The sequence below is a fragment of the Pipistrellus hanaki genome (genome assembly GCF_964339955.1).
Source record: "Pipistrellus hanaki genome assembly, chromosome: 3".
NCBI classification, from domain to species: Eukaryota; Metazoa; Chordata; class Mammalia; order Chiroptera; family Vespertilionidae; genus Pipistrellus; species Pipistrellus hanaki.
In genome coordinates this window covers 21,433,177-21,452,991 of record NC_140505.1, presented here as the reverse complement: position 1 = coordinate 21,452,991, position 19,815 = coordinate 21,433,177, and the positions used below count along the sequence as shown (strand labels likewise).

Sequence of the window (19,815 nt, the reverse complement as noted above, 5' to 3'; positions counted from 1 at the left end):
ATAACGTGTTGTCTAAGGTCATGAACATGAGGGATGTCCAAAATGGACGCCAGATCTTGGTCTCCTGACTTTTCAGTTTAAGAGCTATGGAACACACCAAACTCTAAGACATGGTGATCTTTCTGGTGATCCCTTAAAAATGACACTCACATGTACTTGGTATGTATGTATAAAAGCACACATACTTCTTGTTATAAACTTATATGTGCTCGTTGCAGAAATAGATTGGAAAGTAAAGAAGAAAATGTGTACCATATACCATTGACACTTGGTGTATTTTCTAGGGGATCAAGTGAAATTTTGCTGCAAGCAGGAAATACACCCTTGGGTTAGGGTGTATTTGAGAAACAATGTTAAAAAAAAAAAATTGTGTTTTTCTTTTTTTTTAATTTATAAATCTTTATTATTCATATTATTACAAATGTTCCTCATCCCCGCCCCCCTCCACCAGGTTCCCACCCCACTCTCTGCCCTTTCCCCACCCCCACCCCCATTGTCCTCATCCATAGGCGCACAGTTTATGTTCAGTCTCTTCCCGCATCTCCCCAACTCCCCTTTTCCCCGAGAATTGTCAGTTCACTCTTCCATAATTTTTTGTATGGTTGACTTTAGAAATACATGATGTCATTTCCTTCAACAAATTTACTTGAGTTTACTCAGTCCATCTCCTCAGAGCTGGGCAGTCTACAAATTGAAGTGCATGTAAATCTTGCACCTCTACAATCTTGACTTTTTCCTCTTTTCATATTTAACAGAATACCCAATTTCTGGCTAATCATCTACTACCTCATGAGATCTTACTAAGTCATTTCCTCCCCCTCTCCCTCCCAAAATTCCCTTCTTCTCTAAGCTAGTTTACTCCAAGTCAAGTGAAAAAGGAGAGTTATCAAAAAAGTTGTTATTCTCTCATTTATAACTGATTGTGTGACCCTAAGTGACTTCAGTTTTCCGAGCCTCAACTTTGTCATCTTTAAGACAAGTTTGGCTCACCAAAACCGGTTTGGCTCAGTGGATAGAGTGTCAGCCTGCGGACTGAAAGGTCCCGGGTTCGATTCTGGTCAAGGGTATGTACCTTGGTTGCAGACACATCCCCAGTGGGAGGTGTGCAGGAGGTAGCTGATCAATGTTTCTCTCTCATTGATGTTTCTAACTCTCTATCCTTCTCTCTCTTCCTCTCTGTAAAAAATCAATAAAATATATTTTAAAAAATAAAAATAAAACAAGTTTGGCTCATGTGATTTTAGAGTCTCTCTCAAGCCCTACCTTTCTCAGATGCCATTATTAAATAACTTCACACCAGAGTGTGAGTGCCTGGTAACTATGACCTCCTAGGGAAAATTCCAAATGTGTTTTTGTATTAGCACATATAGATTTATTCACATTTTCACTCAACCTTTTAAGTATTCATCTAATATATCTGTTACATATCTATAAAGAACTAGAGATGCCTGGGTCTGGTAAACAAGAATGTCCCTGGTATCATGAAGCTTATATTGCAATGAGAATATAGATGAGTAAACAAGTAGTTATGAAAAGTTGTGATATTACTAAATGGAAAGTGCCCTGTTTTATGGGTAGCAGTATGGAGTAGGTCTCATTTGGAGCAATATTTAATTGTAGTTATGAATAAATCAACTTTTATACATTTTATTATGCATACTTTTTATTATTACATTCTAATTATATAGATCATAACACTTCTAATATAATTGCTTTTTATTATTTTTATGTAAAGCATTCATAGACATCAGAAAAATTGTTTTGAATTTTTTTATAATGCAGTACCAAGAAGTTTCTACATATTGATCTGTTAGTCTGATAAAATGAGTAGCATTAATACATACAGACATACTTTGTCTTGACAAATTGTACCCTTGCTTGGGTTAGATTATATTTCATTCAGCAGGGCAGCAGTAGTTGTATTTTTCACAGACTTTAGAAATTTCATGACATCAGTGCCCCCAGTTCCTCTATTTACTTCTGATGGCTCTTCAGGTGATTGTTTTTTCTTGGACTCCTTTGCAGGAATCACAATATATTTAGCTACTATACTCAAATGGTATTGTCTCAGGGAAACCATAGCTTGCACACACTCATTATAAATTTTCTGTAGGTCATCATCCCTTTCTGAACGGACAAACTCACGAACTGAAGGTTTTGACGCTAATGAGTGAAGAAATTTCCGGTGAGCTGGTGGCATATATGTTCGCATTTCCTGGAGGAATTCAGCAGATGATGCTGAAGTAACAAATGAAAGATGAGTTAGTAGAGAAACTGAAGCTTTGCACAATTCAAGGAGGAAGGGCAGAGGGAGGTCACAGTGGGTGGAAGATCACAGGCCAGCAGTGTGGCATAAGACAATGAGTTTATAACCACCCTGCTAGAAAGCTGTAAAGCTGTTAGTCTTCTTACTAGTAATGACAGTTATTGTAAAATATGCTTAATTTTGAAAGCCTGATGAACTAAACTCAGGATATATATATATATATATATATATATATATATATATATATATATAAAATAAAAGAGTAATATGCAAATTGACCACCACTCAAAGACACAAGATGGCCACCCCCATGTGGATACAAGATGGCCATCACAAGATGGCCTGCAGGGGAGGGCAGTTGTGGGCATTTAGGAGTGACCAGGCCAGCAAAGAAGGGCAGTTTGGGGAGACCAGGCCTGCAGGGGCAGGCAGTTGTGGGTAATCAGGCAAGCAGTGAGGGCAGGTAGGGGTGACCAGGATGGCAGAAGAGGACAGTTGGGGGAGACCAGGCCAGCAGGGGAGGGCAGTTAGGGGCAATTGGGTCAGCCGAGGAGCAGTTAGGCATCGATCAGACTGGCAGGGGAGTGGTTGAGGGTGATCAGGCTGGCAGGCAGAAGTGAATAGGGGCAATCAGGCAGAGATAGGCGAGCTGTTGGGAGCCAGTAGTCTTGGATTGTGAGAGAGATGTCCAACTGCCTGTTAGGCCCGATATAATTTGTACTTGACAGATTATGCAACCAAGTCCAAGAAAGTTTAAAGGGTAATTTTAAATAAGTGAATGAACTAAGAAAAAAAAAAAAAAGCATATTTTTGCCTAGCCCTATTAAATATAAGATTAGGAAAAAAGAGAAAAGTAGAAAGAAGTCCTTCTTTTAAGTTCTTAGAAAAAGCATAACGAATGTGACTTATCTTCTAACTTGAGTTGCATTGCCCCTGTATTGCTGGGGCAGCAGGATGGCTGAATAAGAGTAGTGTGAATCCTAGTTTTATCACTGAAGACCCCACATCCACAATTTATACTCACAGTCCTATCTCATTTGCAGGTGACTCTCATGTTTCTGAATCTGATTGTACATTTTCAAAACCTATGATATAGGTTTTACCATAGTCAATCAAGCTTTATAAATATATGTTTAGATGTTAAGATCAAGAGGATGATGAAGTTGGGTTTGAGTTTTGGCTTCAGTACTTTGTAGCTGGTTAACAGGGAGCCAGTCACTTATCCTCTTTACCTTTCTGCTTTCTCATCTGTGAAATGAGATGATGGCAACACAAACTCGACTTTACTGATCCTCCCATGAGTACCAGATAAGCTCAGGTACAATGTTGATGAGAAGGAATTTTTTTTAGATATTAAAACCATTTTATTTATATAAGAGATGATTATTATTTGTAATTTTCTACTCACCTTCATCAGAACTATGCTGGATGCCCAAGAGAACATCAAAGCACTGAAAGATGCTGCTTTGGGCTGCACTACCCCCAGCGAACATTTTGGGGGTGTCCCAGACACCTTCATACAGTAATCCCTCTGGCAGCTTGGCATTGCCTTTCCAGCTAGATCAGGAAGGAAAGAAAATCATTATTTGGATTAACTGCCAATTTTTTCAGATATAAAAGTCTTCCAATAGAGGAAGAATGGAAGGTGACACCAGATAGATTTCAATCTTCTCCTTCCACATCCCCCTTTCCACCCATGTGCACCTGTGAGAATAATGAATAACGTGGTTTTGAACAAATTTGGCCTGAGTATTCTATGAATGGAACCTACCTTTGTGCTGTAGACCATTCCTATCTCTTCAAAATGACTAGCTTTTCTGCCCATACTCCAGCATATACCTAGCCACGTGTTAACAGAGAGAATAGTCTATTCTTTGTCTACCACTCATATTTTAGGATACTAAAAAGATGTTTTCTAAACATAATGGATAGTGGGAACCATCCGTAGGTATTTATGTATTTTTGTGTTAATTATAATATAAGAAAAAAAAGTTCACGCATAAAGCTACCTACCCAGACAAGTATATGCGAAGAACATTGAAAAACAGTTTCGGGTCCACATACTCTGTAAAAAGATAGAATGTTTAGTTAAGAAGCATCAGAGTTCTAAGGGTAAATGAAGGTATTTTAAACACCTGACAGTAGATTTTAGTAGAGGCTGCAGGAAAGGCATGTCCGTGTTTGTAAAGAAAGCCCCTGAGGACAACCTCTCACTCATCTGCCCTCTCCCAGGTGAGCCCCACTCATCTCTTGTGCCTCCGGAATGGGTCCTACCACAGCGCTAGCACACAGCTTGTGTACAAAAGCCTGGATCCACCTACCACTCGCCCTCAGATCAATAAAACTGTCAGCATTTCTTTAAGGCTACTTCATGTGCTTACTAACACAACAGATAAATTACTTCCATAAAGAAACAAACATATCTCAGCAAAAATAAAATAAGAAACAAAAATTCCAACAGTCCTACTGACCACATCCCTCTCTCCCCTCCCATACACATACACAAAGCTTGCTCATGTCTCTGATTTTTTAAAATATATTTTTTATTGATTTCAGAGAGGCAGGCAGAGGGAGAGAGGTAGAAACATCAATGATGAGAAAGAATCATTGATAGGCTGCTTCCTGGACACCCCAGACTGGGGATCAAGCCTGCAATCAGGGCATGTGCCCTTGGCTGGAATCAAACCTGGGACGCTTCAGTTCATAGGCTGACACTCTATCCACAGAGCCAAACCAGCCAGGGCAGCTAATGTCGCTGATTTGAGACTCAATCTTCTCATCAAGGACCACTTAGCAGTAACTCAAATCCCAGTGACATTTGCTAAGGCTTCCCAGTAGCGCAAATTTCCTTCTGTGAAGTATGCTTACATACTTTTTTGGTCATTATTGTTTTGTAGCCATTAATTCTGCAATTACTTTTGAGTTCAATGGTTTTCTTCATTGTTTCTCACTTAATTTGTGAAAAAGCATAATTTGTATAGAGTTCCTATTAAGCAGAAGATAAGTCTTTCAGAATTTAAAACAGCCTGAACCCGTGACAACTTTCTCTAAGGTTTTTCATGAGAGGTAACGATGGTTCTTTGAGTTAAGTACAGTTTGGCCCAACCAGTGTGGCTCAGTGTTTGAGTGTCAACCAATGAGCCAGGAGGCCACCCTTCGATTCCCCATCAGGGCACATGCCTTGGGTGCAGGCTCGACCCCCAGTAGGGGGCATATAGGAACCAGCCGATCAATGATTCTCTCTCATCATTGATGTTTCTCACTATCCCTCTCCCTTCTTCTCTCTGAAAAAAATAAAAACATTGAAAAATTAAAAAAAAAAAATAGATGCAGCTTGGAATTCTGGCTATAGTATTTACTACCTATGTAAAATTAGATCATTTATCTTGTCTCTCTGTATTTAGATTCCCTTTTCAATATTATGAGCATAATAAAAGCTACCATTTGGAAGATATAAAGATTTAGTGAGATACAATAAGATGAAAGCACACTCACTGCATGAGAGTGTTTTTGTTTCCATTTTGTCAACAACTCTATATCTTAGACAATAAGAAACTTTTGTAGGATGCCTACAGCATCACATTGCATGGGATACTCACCATTAATTTGGTGAAACACTTTAAGGGCTCCCTGCAGACAAGAAGTTATGTCACCCAGGGCCTTCTGCAAAGTGTCTCGGTCCCGATTCTGTACTGCCTTGAATATAGTTGGAATGACCTTTAAAAAAAGACAAACACTTAAGATTTTCTAGCATCAAACAGCAGCATGGAATAAGATCCTCCTAAGTCTTAATCCCTATATTAAACTTGGGACTTTGCACTTCTTTCTTGAGCTGAGTACTCTCCAATTGTTTGACTAATTTCCTTATGTATCCTTAAGCATGGTCATGCTTTCTGAATTTGTTATTTAGAGATAAGTTTATAGTGTTTTATATCTTTCTATTTCTAATAGTTGTAGCATTTAGATTTATGTCACTAAGTGGTATAGTTCCCATGTAAGTTGCATTGAAAATATTCCTCTTGGGAGATCCAAGATGGCTGCGCCCAGGTGAACACCTAGCCGCAGCCGCACACAACAATTTCAATAAAATACAACTAAAATATAAAATGGACATTGCCCAGAACTACAGGAAAGTTGACTGACTGGAAATTCTACAGCGAGAAGCAAGGAGAAAACCAGAAGGAGGCGCGGAGGAGCTGGAAAAGCCCAAGGTACGGAGACACGCAGCGCGCGGAGAGGATGGAGCCGAAGAGAAGGGGGAGGCGGAGTGCCTGGTGGGCGTTCCCTAGCGGAAAGGAGATAAAACTCCAACTGTGCTGGGCCCCCGACTGCTCTGAACCCCAGTTCTAGGCCAGACCCCGGGGACCCAGGCTCATCCATAGGGAGCCGGGCTGTAAGGCGGGACCCCGGGGAAGCGGCGGCGAAAGGAGGTCCCGGCGGTGCGCACATTGCGCGCAGAGAAGGGACGGTTGGCTGTGCCACAGGATTGCCCTGACGGGAAGGAGACTGGGGCTCCAGACTGCTCTGAACGCCACCTCCGACTCCACTTCCAACTGAACTGAACCCCAATACCGGGCTCATTGGGGGAGAGCATAGACTGTTTGGCAGCAGGCGAAAATCGAGGGCACCTTTCTCTCAGAGGTGCTGGCAGCGAATACTGAAGGACCCACATAGGGCGGGGCTGACAGAAGCCAAAGCTGCAGGCTCCACTGTGAAACTCCGTCCCATCTGTAACTGCGAAATGCGACAACAAAATAAATCACAAACGAAAGAAATGGAGGACAAAAAGCATCTGGATATAGAGTTCAAATCTACGCTTATAAGGTTTTTCAAGAATTTCCTAGAAAAGATGGATAAGACCTATGAGGATATGAAAAGAGATCAACTAGAATTAATAAGGAGTCATCAAGAAATGATAAGGGATCAACAAGAAATAAAGAATACATTGTCTGAAATAAAACATATTTTACAGAGTACTAAAAACAGAAGGGAAGATCGCAAGAATCAAGTCAAAGATTTGGAACATAAAGAGCCAGAAGACACCTCTCCACAGAAGCTAGAAGGCAAGAGAATCCAGAAAATTGAAAATAATGTAAGAAACCTCTGGGACAACTTCAAGCGAACCAACATCAGAATTATGGGGGTCCCAGAAGATGAGAGAGAGCAAGATATTGAAAACATACTGAAAGAAATAGTGACAGAAAACTTCCCCCACCTGGTGAAAGAATTAGACTTACAAGTCCAGGAAGTGCACAGAACTCCAAACAAAAGGAATCCAAAGAGGACCACACCAAGACACCTCATAATTAAAATTCCAAGAGCAAAAGACAAAGAGAGAATATTAAAAGAAGCAAGAGCAAAGAAGGTAGTTACATATAAAGGAGCACCTATACGAATGTCAGCTGACTTCTCAACAGAAACCATGCAGGCCAGAAGGGAATGGCAAGAAATATTCAAGGTGATGAATAGTAAGAACCTACAGCCAAAGATAATCTATCCAGCAAAGCTATCACTCAGAATCGAAGGTCAGATAAAGAGCTTTACTAATAAAAAAAAGCTAAAGGAGTTCATCACCACCAAACCAGAATTATATGAATTGCTGAAGGGGGTTCTTTCAGAAGAGAAAGTAAACAAAGATAAAAATTATGAACAACAAATACGTAACTGTCAACAAGTGAATCTAAAAACCAAGGAAATTAAAATAAAAATCTGATGAACAATAGTAACTGTTGAATATAATAGAATCAGAGGTATGGAAGGGGAGTGAACTGATGATTCTTGGGGAAAAGGGAGAGGGGGGCGTGGGAAGAGACTGAACATAAACTGTGCACCTATGGATGAGGACAATGAGGAGTGGGGAAAGGGCAGAGGGTGGGGTGGGAACGGTGGAGGAGAGCAATGGTGGGGGGGGGAAAAGGAACATTTGTAATAATATGAACAATAAAAACTTATTAAAAAAAAAGAAAATATTTCTCTTATTAGGATCTCAAATTTGATTTTAAATATATGGCTCCTACATTTTATATTTTACACAGTGCACAAAAATAAATAAAATATTTGTTACTGCAAGATGTTCCTTTATCTCAAATTAAATAATCAAAATTTATCTGCTTATATGAATTAAGATACAAATTTTCTAGGGTGATTGACATACTTTTATTGCAGAAGCAGCTTCTATTTCCACCAATAGAGAAACCAGAAAGAATCCTTTACCGCAATCCCCTCCAGGAAATTTAAACAGAATGTCCATGTTCCTAAGAAAAATAAATTAAAAAAGTCAAGGGTGTAGCAAGAATATGGGTATATTTGTTGACTACTTTCCAGTTTTTAAACATTCTTGTTTTATTTTCAAAATAATCTTGTGAGAGAAGTATTATAGGTTTTACTATCTCCAATATATAGTCAGGAATATTAATGTTAAGTCCATTGTCTAAGATCAAATCATTAGCAAACGATTAAGCTGGAACTTGAAATGCCATTCTAGAACTTGAAACTAGAAATTCCAAGACCATTTATGTTATTGCATTAATTTTTCACATGCATACATACACATACACAACCTCAGGGTTTACTGAGATGTCTGTGTGGTCTAATTTTAAGAAGTAATCTTTTTGCTTAAATAACTATATTCATATCCATATTTTTATCTGTGAATCTGATTCAATTTCTCAATGGTTTATATGCCTTATAAGTGAATTAAACTGAAAAATTCAAATAACTGAATAGGCCCTATTTTCTTTCTGATTGAAGTTTTGTATTGGTGTAAGCAGGTCTCAGTTTCTGTATATCCATGAGTTTCATGGTGGTTAAACTCATGATATCTGAAGCTAGATCACTCTGTAGCTTGCTGTGTTACTTTGAGCATTGATATTCCTTCTGTTTCTGCATTAGTGTTCTCATCTGTAAAATAAGACTGATAATATCCTCTCACTTAAAAACATTCTCTAGCTTCCCATTTACTTTAAGACACTGTTTGAACCTTTTATGCTAGCCAAAAATCCACATAATCTTTTTTTAAAGTTTATTTCTTCATTTCTTTCTCATACTATTACTTTCACCATTCATTTATCAGTAACACCAGCTTTCCTTCAGTTCTGATAATGTGCCAAGATTCCCCCACCCCCTTTTTATTGAATTTTCTAGTAGTAGCCCTGTGCATGAGTCTGTGCACCAGTAGCTCTCTGCGGGGCCTGGCCGCTCTGCGCCTGCTGCCCAGAGGCTCTCTGTGGCCCAGAGGCCCATCCATGCCAGGCGCAGAACGCTTGCCTTGTCACCGGGGTGATGACAAGCATTCCGCCATGCCGCTCACTCTGCCCACTCTCAGCGGCTGCACCCTCTCCCCGGGACTAGGGGACTCCCGCAGGGCTGAGAGGACTGGGTGCTGCCATCTTGTGGCTATGGGCGCTGCCATATTTGTGATGGAGTGATGGTTAATTTGCATATTACCATTTTCTTAGATAGGATTGGGGTGACACTGGTTAACAAATTATATAAATTGCAAGAGGTCCAGTGCATGAATTCATGCACCAGTGGGGTCCCTCAGCCTGGCCTGTGGTATTGGGCTGAAACTGGCTCTCTGACATCCCCAGAGGGTTCCTGGACTGTGAGAGGGTGCAGACCAGGCAGAGAGATCCCACTGATGCATGGTCGGGGCTAGGGAGGGATTTGGAAGGTCTTCAGGGCATGTCCGGCCCATCTTGCTCAGTCCCAATTGGCCAGACCCCCAGCAGCAAGCTAACCTACCAATTGGAGCATCTGCCCCCTGGTGGCTAGTGCATGTCAAAGCAAGTAGTTGAACACTTAGCATATCATTAACATATTACACTTTGATTGGTTGAACAGATGACTGGACTACTGGACACTTAGCATATAGGCTTTTATTATATAGGATATGCTTACTTTATCCTCACTCTTGTTTTATACTCCACTATGAACACTTTCATTATTTTTTCCTTCTAGCTAATTCTTACTTATTTTTGAGGGCTCAGCTTAAATAACTAAATATAGAGATTCCTCCTTCATCACTTTTATTTGGTTGGAGCTACCAATGCTTTATCTTCTTACCTCTTCTCATAATCATACACCAATTTACATAATTTTCACATCTCCTTTCCTCCCCATACATCAGGGCATTCTTATACCTATGATAGTTACCTTATTTCCCTAGCTATTAGCCTTTGCTTAATATAGAGATAAAAATAAAGCAAGGATTTGATCAAAAGGAACAGCTTAATGTTTCTGGCCAATGAATTCATTAAATCATAGGTACAGACATGTATGGGCATTTTGTAATTAGACCTATTAATTACATACGCGCGCGCACACACACACACACACACACACATATATTATTTTCATATGTATTACTTTCATATGTATCTAAAGCTATAATATCAAACAGCCAGTCACACCACAGTCATAGATATAATTCAGGACTTGGATGATTTGCTCTTTAAACAGTTACTTGAATTACTTTTGCCTGAATTAAATTAACCTTTAAAATATATATCTGTATATTGATAAACCTATATTCACTTTAAATAACAAAGAATTCGTAGACTAAAATAAGAATCAAATACTTACTCATAAGTCAGGGGTCTTATGAAAGCAGCAATAAAGCAATGGACCAATTAGAAGAGAGAAAGAAAACAAATTTAAAAATCAAATGGTTTCAAGTTATTGTTATTAGAATTAATACTACTATTATTAAATATAATGTCTATTATAAAACTATTGTTATTAGGTTTAATTGTAACTACTGAAGGTAAGACATAGTCAGATAAAAAAATCTGATTTTTATATTTTTCAAGTACTTATTAAAAACACTTATGTTAGGATTTTATAGGAAAATTAAAATTAAATATGTAATACATGTATATAGTCAAAGTAGTTTTAACTAATAAAATCTTTCCTAGATCAAGTCCTTTCATTTGGGGCCATCCCCATGTGTAAATATTGTTTCGTAGATATACACACAGAGCCATGGCATACCACAATTCTCTTACCCCTTTATTGTAAAGATCCCAACACTAAATGGTTAGGAAGGGCCTAAATTCTGAACTGGCTGCTCTAAGAAACCCAGACATTGCCATTTCTACCGCTGAAGATGCTGACTCTTAAGCTCAACTTGATGGTTAAAAATTAAATTTGTAGAATCTCAGAAACATGCTAATCAAGAGAATCTAGACGCAAAGACTGCAGATTCTATGATCTCATCACTATCGAATGCAATGGAAACGAGCTTCTGAAATGACAAATCAGAATACATTTACCTGGGGTTGGAGAAGGGAGTTGAAAGGAAAGAGCCACAAAGGGATTTCCTGAGGCGATAGAAATATTTTGTATCTTTTTTAGGGTTACACAAATAATTATAATGGACTCGTCAAACCGAACCCTTGGGATTTGTGCATTTTATTGTATGTTAATTATATACCTTTCCCTCGTATATTTACAATACATTTGTGGTTATAGATACGTCAAAGCAACCATACCCCCAAACAGAGAAGAAAGCTGTGTTGCCAAAAATTAAACCAACCACTAACCCCCTTTTGATGTTAATAGCATGTGCTCCCTTAGCTTTTAATATAATCACCGTTAACATACCCACTGGGATCAATTTTCTTCCAGTTTGCCAAAACACAGTCTGCATAAACTAGGATGGGAGGCAATCCCAGCTTCTCAGAGAGGCTGCAGTAAGGGACAGCGATATTTCTTGGCAGGACCTAAATAAAACAACGTTTAGTCCAGACTTTGAAGTGCCTTACCTTTTCTTCTGCTTCCTGAGTGCCAAATGTGAGCTATTATATAGAATGGCACTTTGAAAACAAACAAATATAACTTTCTTCTTCATTTCATAACTTATTCCAAGTTAATTGTCAAAAGTTTGGGCTTTAGATTTGCATTGATGTGGTCATAATCTAATCATAGAGGAAAACAGAGAAAGAGGGCAAGGAGAACAATGGCTGTATCCTTGACTGTCTAATGACCCTGTAAGTTATTTGCATTTCTTCATTTATCTATCCCCTGAATATCAGTTTGGCAACTACTCTATGCAAGATATTCTTTATCCACCCACAATACAAAGATAATGAATTGTCTCAAAGAAGTTCTAAGTCATTTGTAATTAAGGTATTTGGGTATCATACATACTAACAGTGTAAGAAGACAGCTGCTCTCAGAGCACAGTGCTGACAGAAGCCCTCTACTGGTTGATTTCTTAGAAAAACTCCTCCTAGAGTGGCATTAATGCTTGGCCCTGAATACATTCCTGTGTCGGTTGGAGGGATTACAATTGTTTAATATTTCCATGCAAAATATGTCAACTGGAGTGATATTCTTGGCTTCTCTCAGCTCTTCCACTCACCCTTCCTCAGAAGCTTATTTAAGTGCTGAGTTTGGGAGTAAAACGAAAGCTCAGCCTCCTTTTCCCCTCAACTCTTCTTTGCCTGAACCTGTTACTTGCAGAATTCAGCTCTGTTTTGGGCCACATGGTAAAAGGCTCCTATCTCCATGGGTAAGTGCACTCAGCAGGTCCGTGGTTGCTACATACTCAGGACACATACTCCAACTACTGCATTAGTGACTTCTTATCCACTTTGATGGTTAGATGGCCCCAGGTAGTAATTACAGTCATGCTTATCATCACAGCCCGCGGTTGGAATATGTATATCTAACGGGCAAAGGAGAGGGAGATGTGGCCCATCTGGCCCAAGGGGTGGTGGGACTTCAGTAGTAGAGATGGTATGACCATGTAGCCCACTCCACAGTTCTGTGAACGTCATGGGAGCTACAATTCAGTGGCATCAGATTAGCTTAGCACATCTGGAAATGATGATTTAATGAAAATAACAAAAATGTTAAAATCGAATCATTGACATTTAAAAGAACAACTGGATGTGCGCTTCCCTTTGCAGACCTTGTGCCACTGAGAATCGAAACATTCTGTTTGACAAGTGCTTTTCACATATTTCAAAAGGAAATAAATCATGTCCCTCTCTGAATTAGAGAAAAGATCAAAAGGGAACAAAGGGGGGAAACATTTAATCAGATAATTAATGTGAAATGACTTAGGAAAAAGAAAGAAAATGTTCAAATACATCCTGATCTATTATAGACATTCAGATAACTGCTAAGAAACTCAATTGATAATTTCTTGCCAATTCTCCAGCAAAAATGGGCTTTATATTAATGTAGCTTACTTTTTGTCCATTTACTTTATCCTTCCTACAATTTCTTTACTTAAATTTTTAAATCTTTTTTTTTTTTTTTGGTATTTTTTTATTGCCAGCTTCTAATATCTCTTTCAACATAATATGACACACAAAAACTGAATACATTATAAAATACATTTCTATGTATTATAATTCTGACCTCCAGCCTGGTAAATTTATTTATTTTTTTATTCTGCTATGTACAGTTTGGTCTACACATTTTTTCCTAGTCTCACTTTCTTTTCTGCTCCCCTTCTATTTGGATAAGCTTTACCCAATCTTTCAAGAAGTAATTCAAATTCCACTTTCTTAAAGCATTTCATGATCATATCAACCTCTAGTTTAACTCCTCTGGACTCTCATACTTCTGTACCTAGAATATGCTGCACTGTATTATTGATGCTTCATTATGGATATTTTTTTATATATAACTATAGGCCCAGTGCACAAATTTGTGCACAGGTGAGATTGATATGATTACGAAATCTTCAAGAAAGAGGAATTTGAATTAGCTCTTGAAAGATGCAAGATAGCATTTTAGCATTAACTAAGAATAGCCCTATAATTTTTATATCTCCCAAAGTAATGTATTGACTATAGAATCACATTACAATGGTAAAACACTAAAATGAAGTAAAGTTTTTTTCAATACCAAATTCAATAAATAAAGTTCATAAACTTAATGAAAAATTATAAAGTGATTTTAAATGATAACTAGTATGATAGTATAGTAACTAAAAAAATGCTTACAATATAAATTAAGTGAAAGAAGCAGGATATATATGTATTTGCACAGAGTTTTACTAGTTATAAACTGTTTATAACTAGCAAAACACTAAAAATTCTGTTTTATAACTAATAAAACACTAAAAATTCACTAATGATCACAGTTGAAATTACAAAGTCAGTGAATAATATTTTTATCTCTTTTTCTATTTTTTAAGCTTCACAAAATGCAGTTAAAATAGTTTTTGAATGTTTTTTTTTACATCATCTAATAATGTAAATTGGATGTAAATTTTTTCATGTAATAAAATAAATATAAAATTTCCACACCTTACGGACATCATCACCTCGGCCCCACACATATGCCATGGTGATATACCCCAGGACCAGATGTGCGAGGCGCTGCAACTTGTGTCCATGGAGGTCATCGATGCTGAGCAATGGTAACTGAAAATAAATGAGGAAGTTGACTGAAATCAACATGGGTGATACTCTATCTCCAAAAACAAATAAAAAATATTAAGTTATAAGAAAGATGGCCAATGTAATAGTTACTCAAACCTTCTCAACTTCTGCACGTAGTTCACCATTCTCAATCAGGACAGGAAGCTTTTTAACAATGGAAATCCAGGCATCATAAGGGTGAGGAAGTTCCTCCTAAAAAAAAAAAAAAAAAAAAAAAAAAAAAAAAAAGATATTTTTTTCACCAGCGGAAATTATTTTAAAATAGTTTTGACTCCCATTGATAGTCTGTCTTGACTCTAAATCAATTCCGCTCAATGAAGCCTCAACACACAGTTGTCTGTTTAGCTCTATTAGCACCTTCTCTGCATTCCCTCTCTTCTCTCAAGCACTCTCATTTGCCTCTTTATCAAAGGTCAACTACAAAGTTCCTCTAAAAGCTTCCACCCCCATGTGGTCACAGATGGCCGCCCCATTTGGTTAAAAGATGGCCGCCCCCAGGTGGTCACAAGATGGCCATGCCCCCAGGGTCTCAAGATGACTGCGCCCATGTGATCATAACATGGCCACCCCCATGTGGTCACAAGATAGCTGCACCCATGTAGTCACAAGATGACTGCGCCCATGTGATCATAACATGGCCGCCCCCATGTGGTCACAAGATGGCTGCCCCATTTTGTTAAAAGATGACTGCGCCCATGTGATCATAACATGGCTGCCCCTATTTGGTTAAAAGATGGCCGCCCCCAGGTGGTCACAAGATGGCCATGCCCCCAGGGTCTCAAGATGACTGCGCCCATGTGATCATAACATGGCCACCCCCATGTGGTCACAAGATAGCTGCACCCATGTAGTCACAAGATGACTGCGCCCATGTGATCATAACATGGCCGCCCCCATGTGGTCACAAGATGGCTGCCCCATTTTGTTAAAAGATGACTGCGCCCATGTGATCATAACATGGCTGCCCCTATTTGGTTAAAAGATGGCTGCCTCCAGGTGGTCACAAGATGGCAGTCCCATTTGGTTAAAAGATGACTGCGCCTATGTGATCATAACATGGCCGCCCCCATGTGGTCACAATATGGCCGCCCCCATGTGGTTACAAGATGGCTGCGTCCATGTGATCATAACATGGCTGCCCCCATTTGGTTAAAAGATGGCCACCCCCAGGTGGTCACAAGATGGCCACACCCATGGGGTCACAAGATGGCCGCCCCCAGGTGGTCACAAGATGGCCATGCCCCCAGGGTCACAAGATGGCTGTGCCCATGTGGTCATAATATAGCTGCCCCCATTTGGTTAAAAGATTGCCTCCCCCATGTGGTCACAAGATGGATAACATGACAGACATCAGCTGTGGTGGGATGGTGGAGCAGGTGAGTGGGGGCGTCAGACCCAGGTGGGATGCTGGTCACTGTCATCAGGGTGAACCTCTGGTGGTTACTGAAAAGTCTTTGGTCCCACACACCTTGGTCCCACCCAGTGCTCTCGCCTGCTGCCAGTGCCAGCCCCACTTACATTCACTGCTTGCATCAGAGCCGCGGCTCGCACCCATTGCCGACACGTGGCACTGGCCCTGATTGCTTGGTGCCATCAGTGAGTATGAGCCATGGCTGCCGGCACCGATCGCCCTCAGGGCTTCTCTACCTCCTCCTGCTCCTGAGGGGCAATTGGGGCTGGCATCTGCCTCTCACACCCACTGCTAGCACTGGAGCCCCTGCTCACACCCACTGCGGGTGCCAGCCCTGCCATACCCACAGCAGCCAGCACCATTGCTGCCACTTGAGCTCCCTGCTGTTGTCCGGTGCTGGTCCCGATTACTGATGAGGGCTTCTCCACCACCACCACCCCCCCCCCCCCCATTTCTGAGGGGCGATCAGGGCAGCAGCTGCTGCTCCCACCCAACCTAAATGCTCCACACTGTCAGCGGGTATGAGCGGCACTGGTGCTGTCAGCATGTGGGATGGCGGTGGTGGGGGCAGGGATGATGGCAGACAGGCCTCAGCAGGAGGGTCTGGGTGGGGGCACAGAAGATAGACCAAGACTCACCCCTGTGCCCACCTCAGCCCCATGGCCCACAGTGCCTTTCAAGGTGCACAAACTCGTGCACTAGACCCATAGTGTACTATAAAATTCAAACTATTTCAGGGGCTACAGACAATTGGTGAGTCCTAATCTGTTAGAACAGATTTTTAGAAAAGATCTATGCAGTATATTTGCTAGTGAGTCACCTCTCTCTTTAACTCTCAATTCTCCTCCCTAACCACAAAAATGCTGTGCTCTCATGTTTTTAGCACCCATGTGATCATAACATGGCTGCCCCCATGTGGTCACAATATGGCCGCCCCCATGTGGTCACATGATGGCTGCGCCCATGTAGTCACAAGATGACTGTGCCCATGTGATCATAACATGGCCGCCCCCATGTGGTCACCAGATGGCTACGCCCATGTAGTCAGCCATGTTATGATCACATACACACACACACACACACACACACAAACACACTCACACATATATGTGTGAGTGTGTTTGTGTGTGTGTGTGTTTTCTTGCATAGCACACCACAATTATTGGTTGTTATTTTCCCCCAGATAACAGAAATTACTTTTTTGTTACATATTATGATTAGTGTAATATTTCATAGAAATTTCAACAAATATAAAATTCAATCAATAATATACTTCTGGTTCATGGGATGCCTAAATGGCATGATCCAAATAAATGAAATATAACAAGAGGACCATTCAATTATGTTAGATTAGAGGATATATTTTGTAGACAAGTATAATTAGTAGACATTATTTTCCTTTGACATAGAAAGCTTGCCGAGACTGGTTTGGCTCAGTAGATAGAGCGTCAGCCTGCGGACTGAAAGGTCTCGGGTTCGATTCCAGTCAAGGGCATGTACCTTGGTTGTGGGCACATCCCCAGTAGGGGGTGTGCAAGAGGCAGCTGATTGATGATTCTCTCTCATCGATGTTTCTAACTCTCTATCCCTCTCTCTTCCTCTATGTAAAAAATCAATAAAAAAATATATTAAAGAAAAAAAAGAAATAGAAAGCTTATTGATTAGAAGAGATGGAATGAAGTTTTTGAGCTTATTATTTGCAGAAAATATCTTCAGTAAAGAACATAAAGCAACCCTTAATTTTTGGGTGTATGTTTCACATCATTGAATCTAACTTCCTGAGCATCTCAAGTAGCAGCATTATTTTTCAAGTAGCTCAGGAAGAGTTTTGTTTTGCCTTTGTTGGGGTTTTTGCTTTAACCTTTGGAATCAGTTCTGGAGGTCTCTATAATTAGCGTGATTGTTTTATTTTTTTAAGAGAACTGACTCTTTGTGGGAGGTGAGGGGGACTAAATATGAGCTTTTGTAGATTCTGAAAAAGATTTTTTAAAAATTGTACCATTGATAAATACAATCTGGTAATTTGTGTATGCTTGTATGGGAAGGGGGCAGGTCTGACTAGCATTGATTTATAAATATAAAGTAAACTAGATGTTTTTAGCAATAAAGTTAAGCCATACTTCATATTCTTAAATTAACTTAATAATCTGAAGGGGAAAAAATGGACTAGGAGGAAGAATTTGCTCTGGATTTGCCTGTATTACAAAAAATAAAAAAAATAAAAAATAAAAAAAAATGTAACTTAATAATCTGAAGGAAAAAAAATGGACTGGGAGGAAGAATTTGCTCTGGATTTGCCTGTATTACAAAAGAAAGGTAGGGGATATTTTTTCCAAGTACAGTTAGATTAGAAGCTCTGACTAAAAATGTGTTTGTTGCATTTAAAAGTGCTTTCTAAAGCATGGATTCTGTTTGAGCCACAAACAGGAACATATAGTCATACATTATTGTAGCAACAAGTAACTGATTCCTAGAAATACTCTCCTGGAATCTCATTGTCTTGTTAAATCCAAGAGTGTGGGTGAGGAAGGGAAGCAAGCTTAGTTATCATTTCTCTTAAGAGAGTCAGCAGAGTATGACGGTTTTCAGATCATAAACTCTAGAGCCAGGTGAGAGAGAATCCCTGCCATTGCGCTCGCTCTCTCTCTCTCTCTCTCTCTCTCTCTCTCTATGAGTCGGTGCAGACAAAACATTTTTTTAATAGCTAGATCTGATTCCTTTGACTCTTATACTTAGTAACAATAAGTAATATTAATGCAGCACATTTGTTAGATGTGCCATCTCTGAAACCCAATCAAAGTATAAACATACACTCTGTACAATTTAAGGTATGCCAGCTAAGAAAAGGGATTCTTTTGACTCATGAATCAGTCATTACTGTCTGTTTTCTTTTTGTGTGTGTGTGTGTGTGTGTTGTTTTTTTTTTTATGCACTCTCAAAACACAATTGTATTAAACCAAAATACTTCTACTGTGTCTTTATCTCATCACTCTCCGTATCTGTATAAGATAAGCAATACATCGAAGACTAAATTTCTAGGTTGAAAATTTTAAGAAAGTCAAGTAAGACCCAATTGTAAGAACTCCGCTTTACCCATTTGTTCATATAAAGTACTAATCCACATTTTTAAAATAGAAATCAGCTTGTCCATGTAAGTAATAATGAGAAAATATTTTTTTGCCATAATTCAGTACCCTCTCTTACCAGTGGATTTGGTAGAGCAAAGCCCACTTCTTCATCTATGTGGTATTCTTCATTTTCCAAAGGGCTTTCCGTAGGAAATGCTGTATGTGCCATTCTTGCAGTCAACTTCTCTGGCCTCCTGTGCTCTGTGGAGAAGTCTCAGAGCATCTATTTATCAGAGAGGTTGCCATAGCTCTTGACCACAACACCTCACGTAGGCAGAAGGAAATGACTTCCACTTTTGGAGGAATAGTTTCATTTTCCATTTTCTTTTATTTGCAACTTGGCAAACATGAAGATCACAAAAGCACCACTGTTCACAATATGAAGGAATTAAACATTTATATTTCATGTCAAATCTTTATCCCTGGGAATATTATCTGTTTACTGCCATAGGGGAAGTCAGGATGGACATAATTGAAATTTTTAAAATGCCATGAAAATTGGTAACCAGAAGAAAACATTTTTTATTTTACGAAATCTTTTAAATTTCTGAATTAAAATGGTAAATAGGACCAAGTCTAAAGTCCTAAACTACCATTAGGTTATTATGG

The 19,815-nt window shown here is 39.4% G+C and overlaps 1 protein-coding gene across 1 annotated transcript; it reads right to left on the bottom strand.

Moving 5' to 3' along the window:
• Positions 1–1,631: 1,631 nt before the first annotated feature.
• On the bottom strand, positions 1,632–19,503 carry IDO1 (indoleamine 2,3-dioxygenase 1). Its single transcript, XM_084879756.1, has 10 exons — positions 19,283–19,503; positions 14,764–14,859; positions 14,533–14,649; positions 11,870–11,988; positions 10,850–10,864; positions 8,421–8,520; positions 5,866–5,983; positions 4,280–4,331; positions 3,675–3,823; positions 1,632–2,238 (listed from the first exon to the last, which is right to left on the bottom strand). The coding sequence occupies exons 1-10, from the start codon at positions 19,373–19,375 to the stop codon at positions 1,889–1,891; spliced, it is 1,209 nt and encodes a 402-aa protein (XP_084735882.1). The 5' UTR covers positions 19,376–19,503; the 3' UTR covers positions 1,632–1,888.
• Positions 19,504–19,815: the final 312 nt, after the last annotated feature.

Bases quoted from the DNA above. Each gene is read 5' to 3' on its own strand.
- IDO1 (XM_084879756.1), bottom strand. From the start codon at position 19,375: ATGGCACATACAGCATTTCCTACGGAAAGCCCTTTGGAAAATGAAGAA. The intron at 11,989-14,532 runs GTGTGGAAATTT...TGTTTTATTTAG, and splicing joins GAGGTGATGATGTCCGTAAG to GTCCTGCCAAGAAATATCGC. The intron at 2,239-3,674 runs GTGAGTAGAAAA...TTGTTACTTCAG, and splicing joins CCAGCATAGTTCTGATGAAG to CATCATCTGCTGAATTCCTC.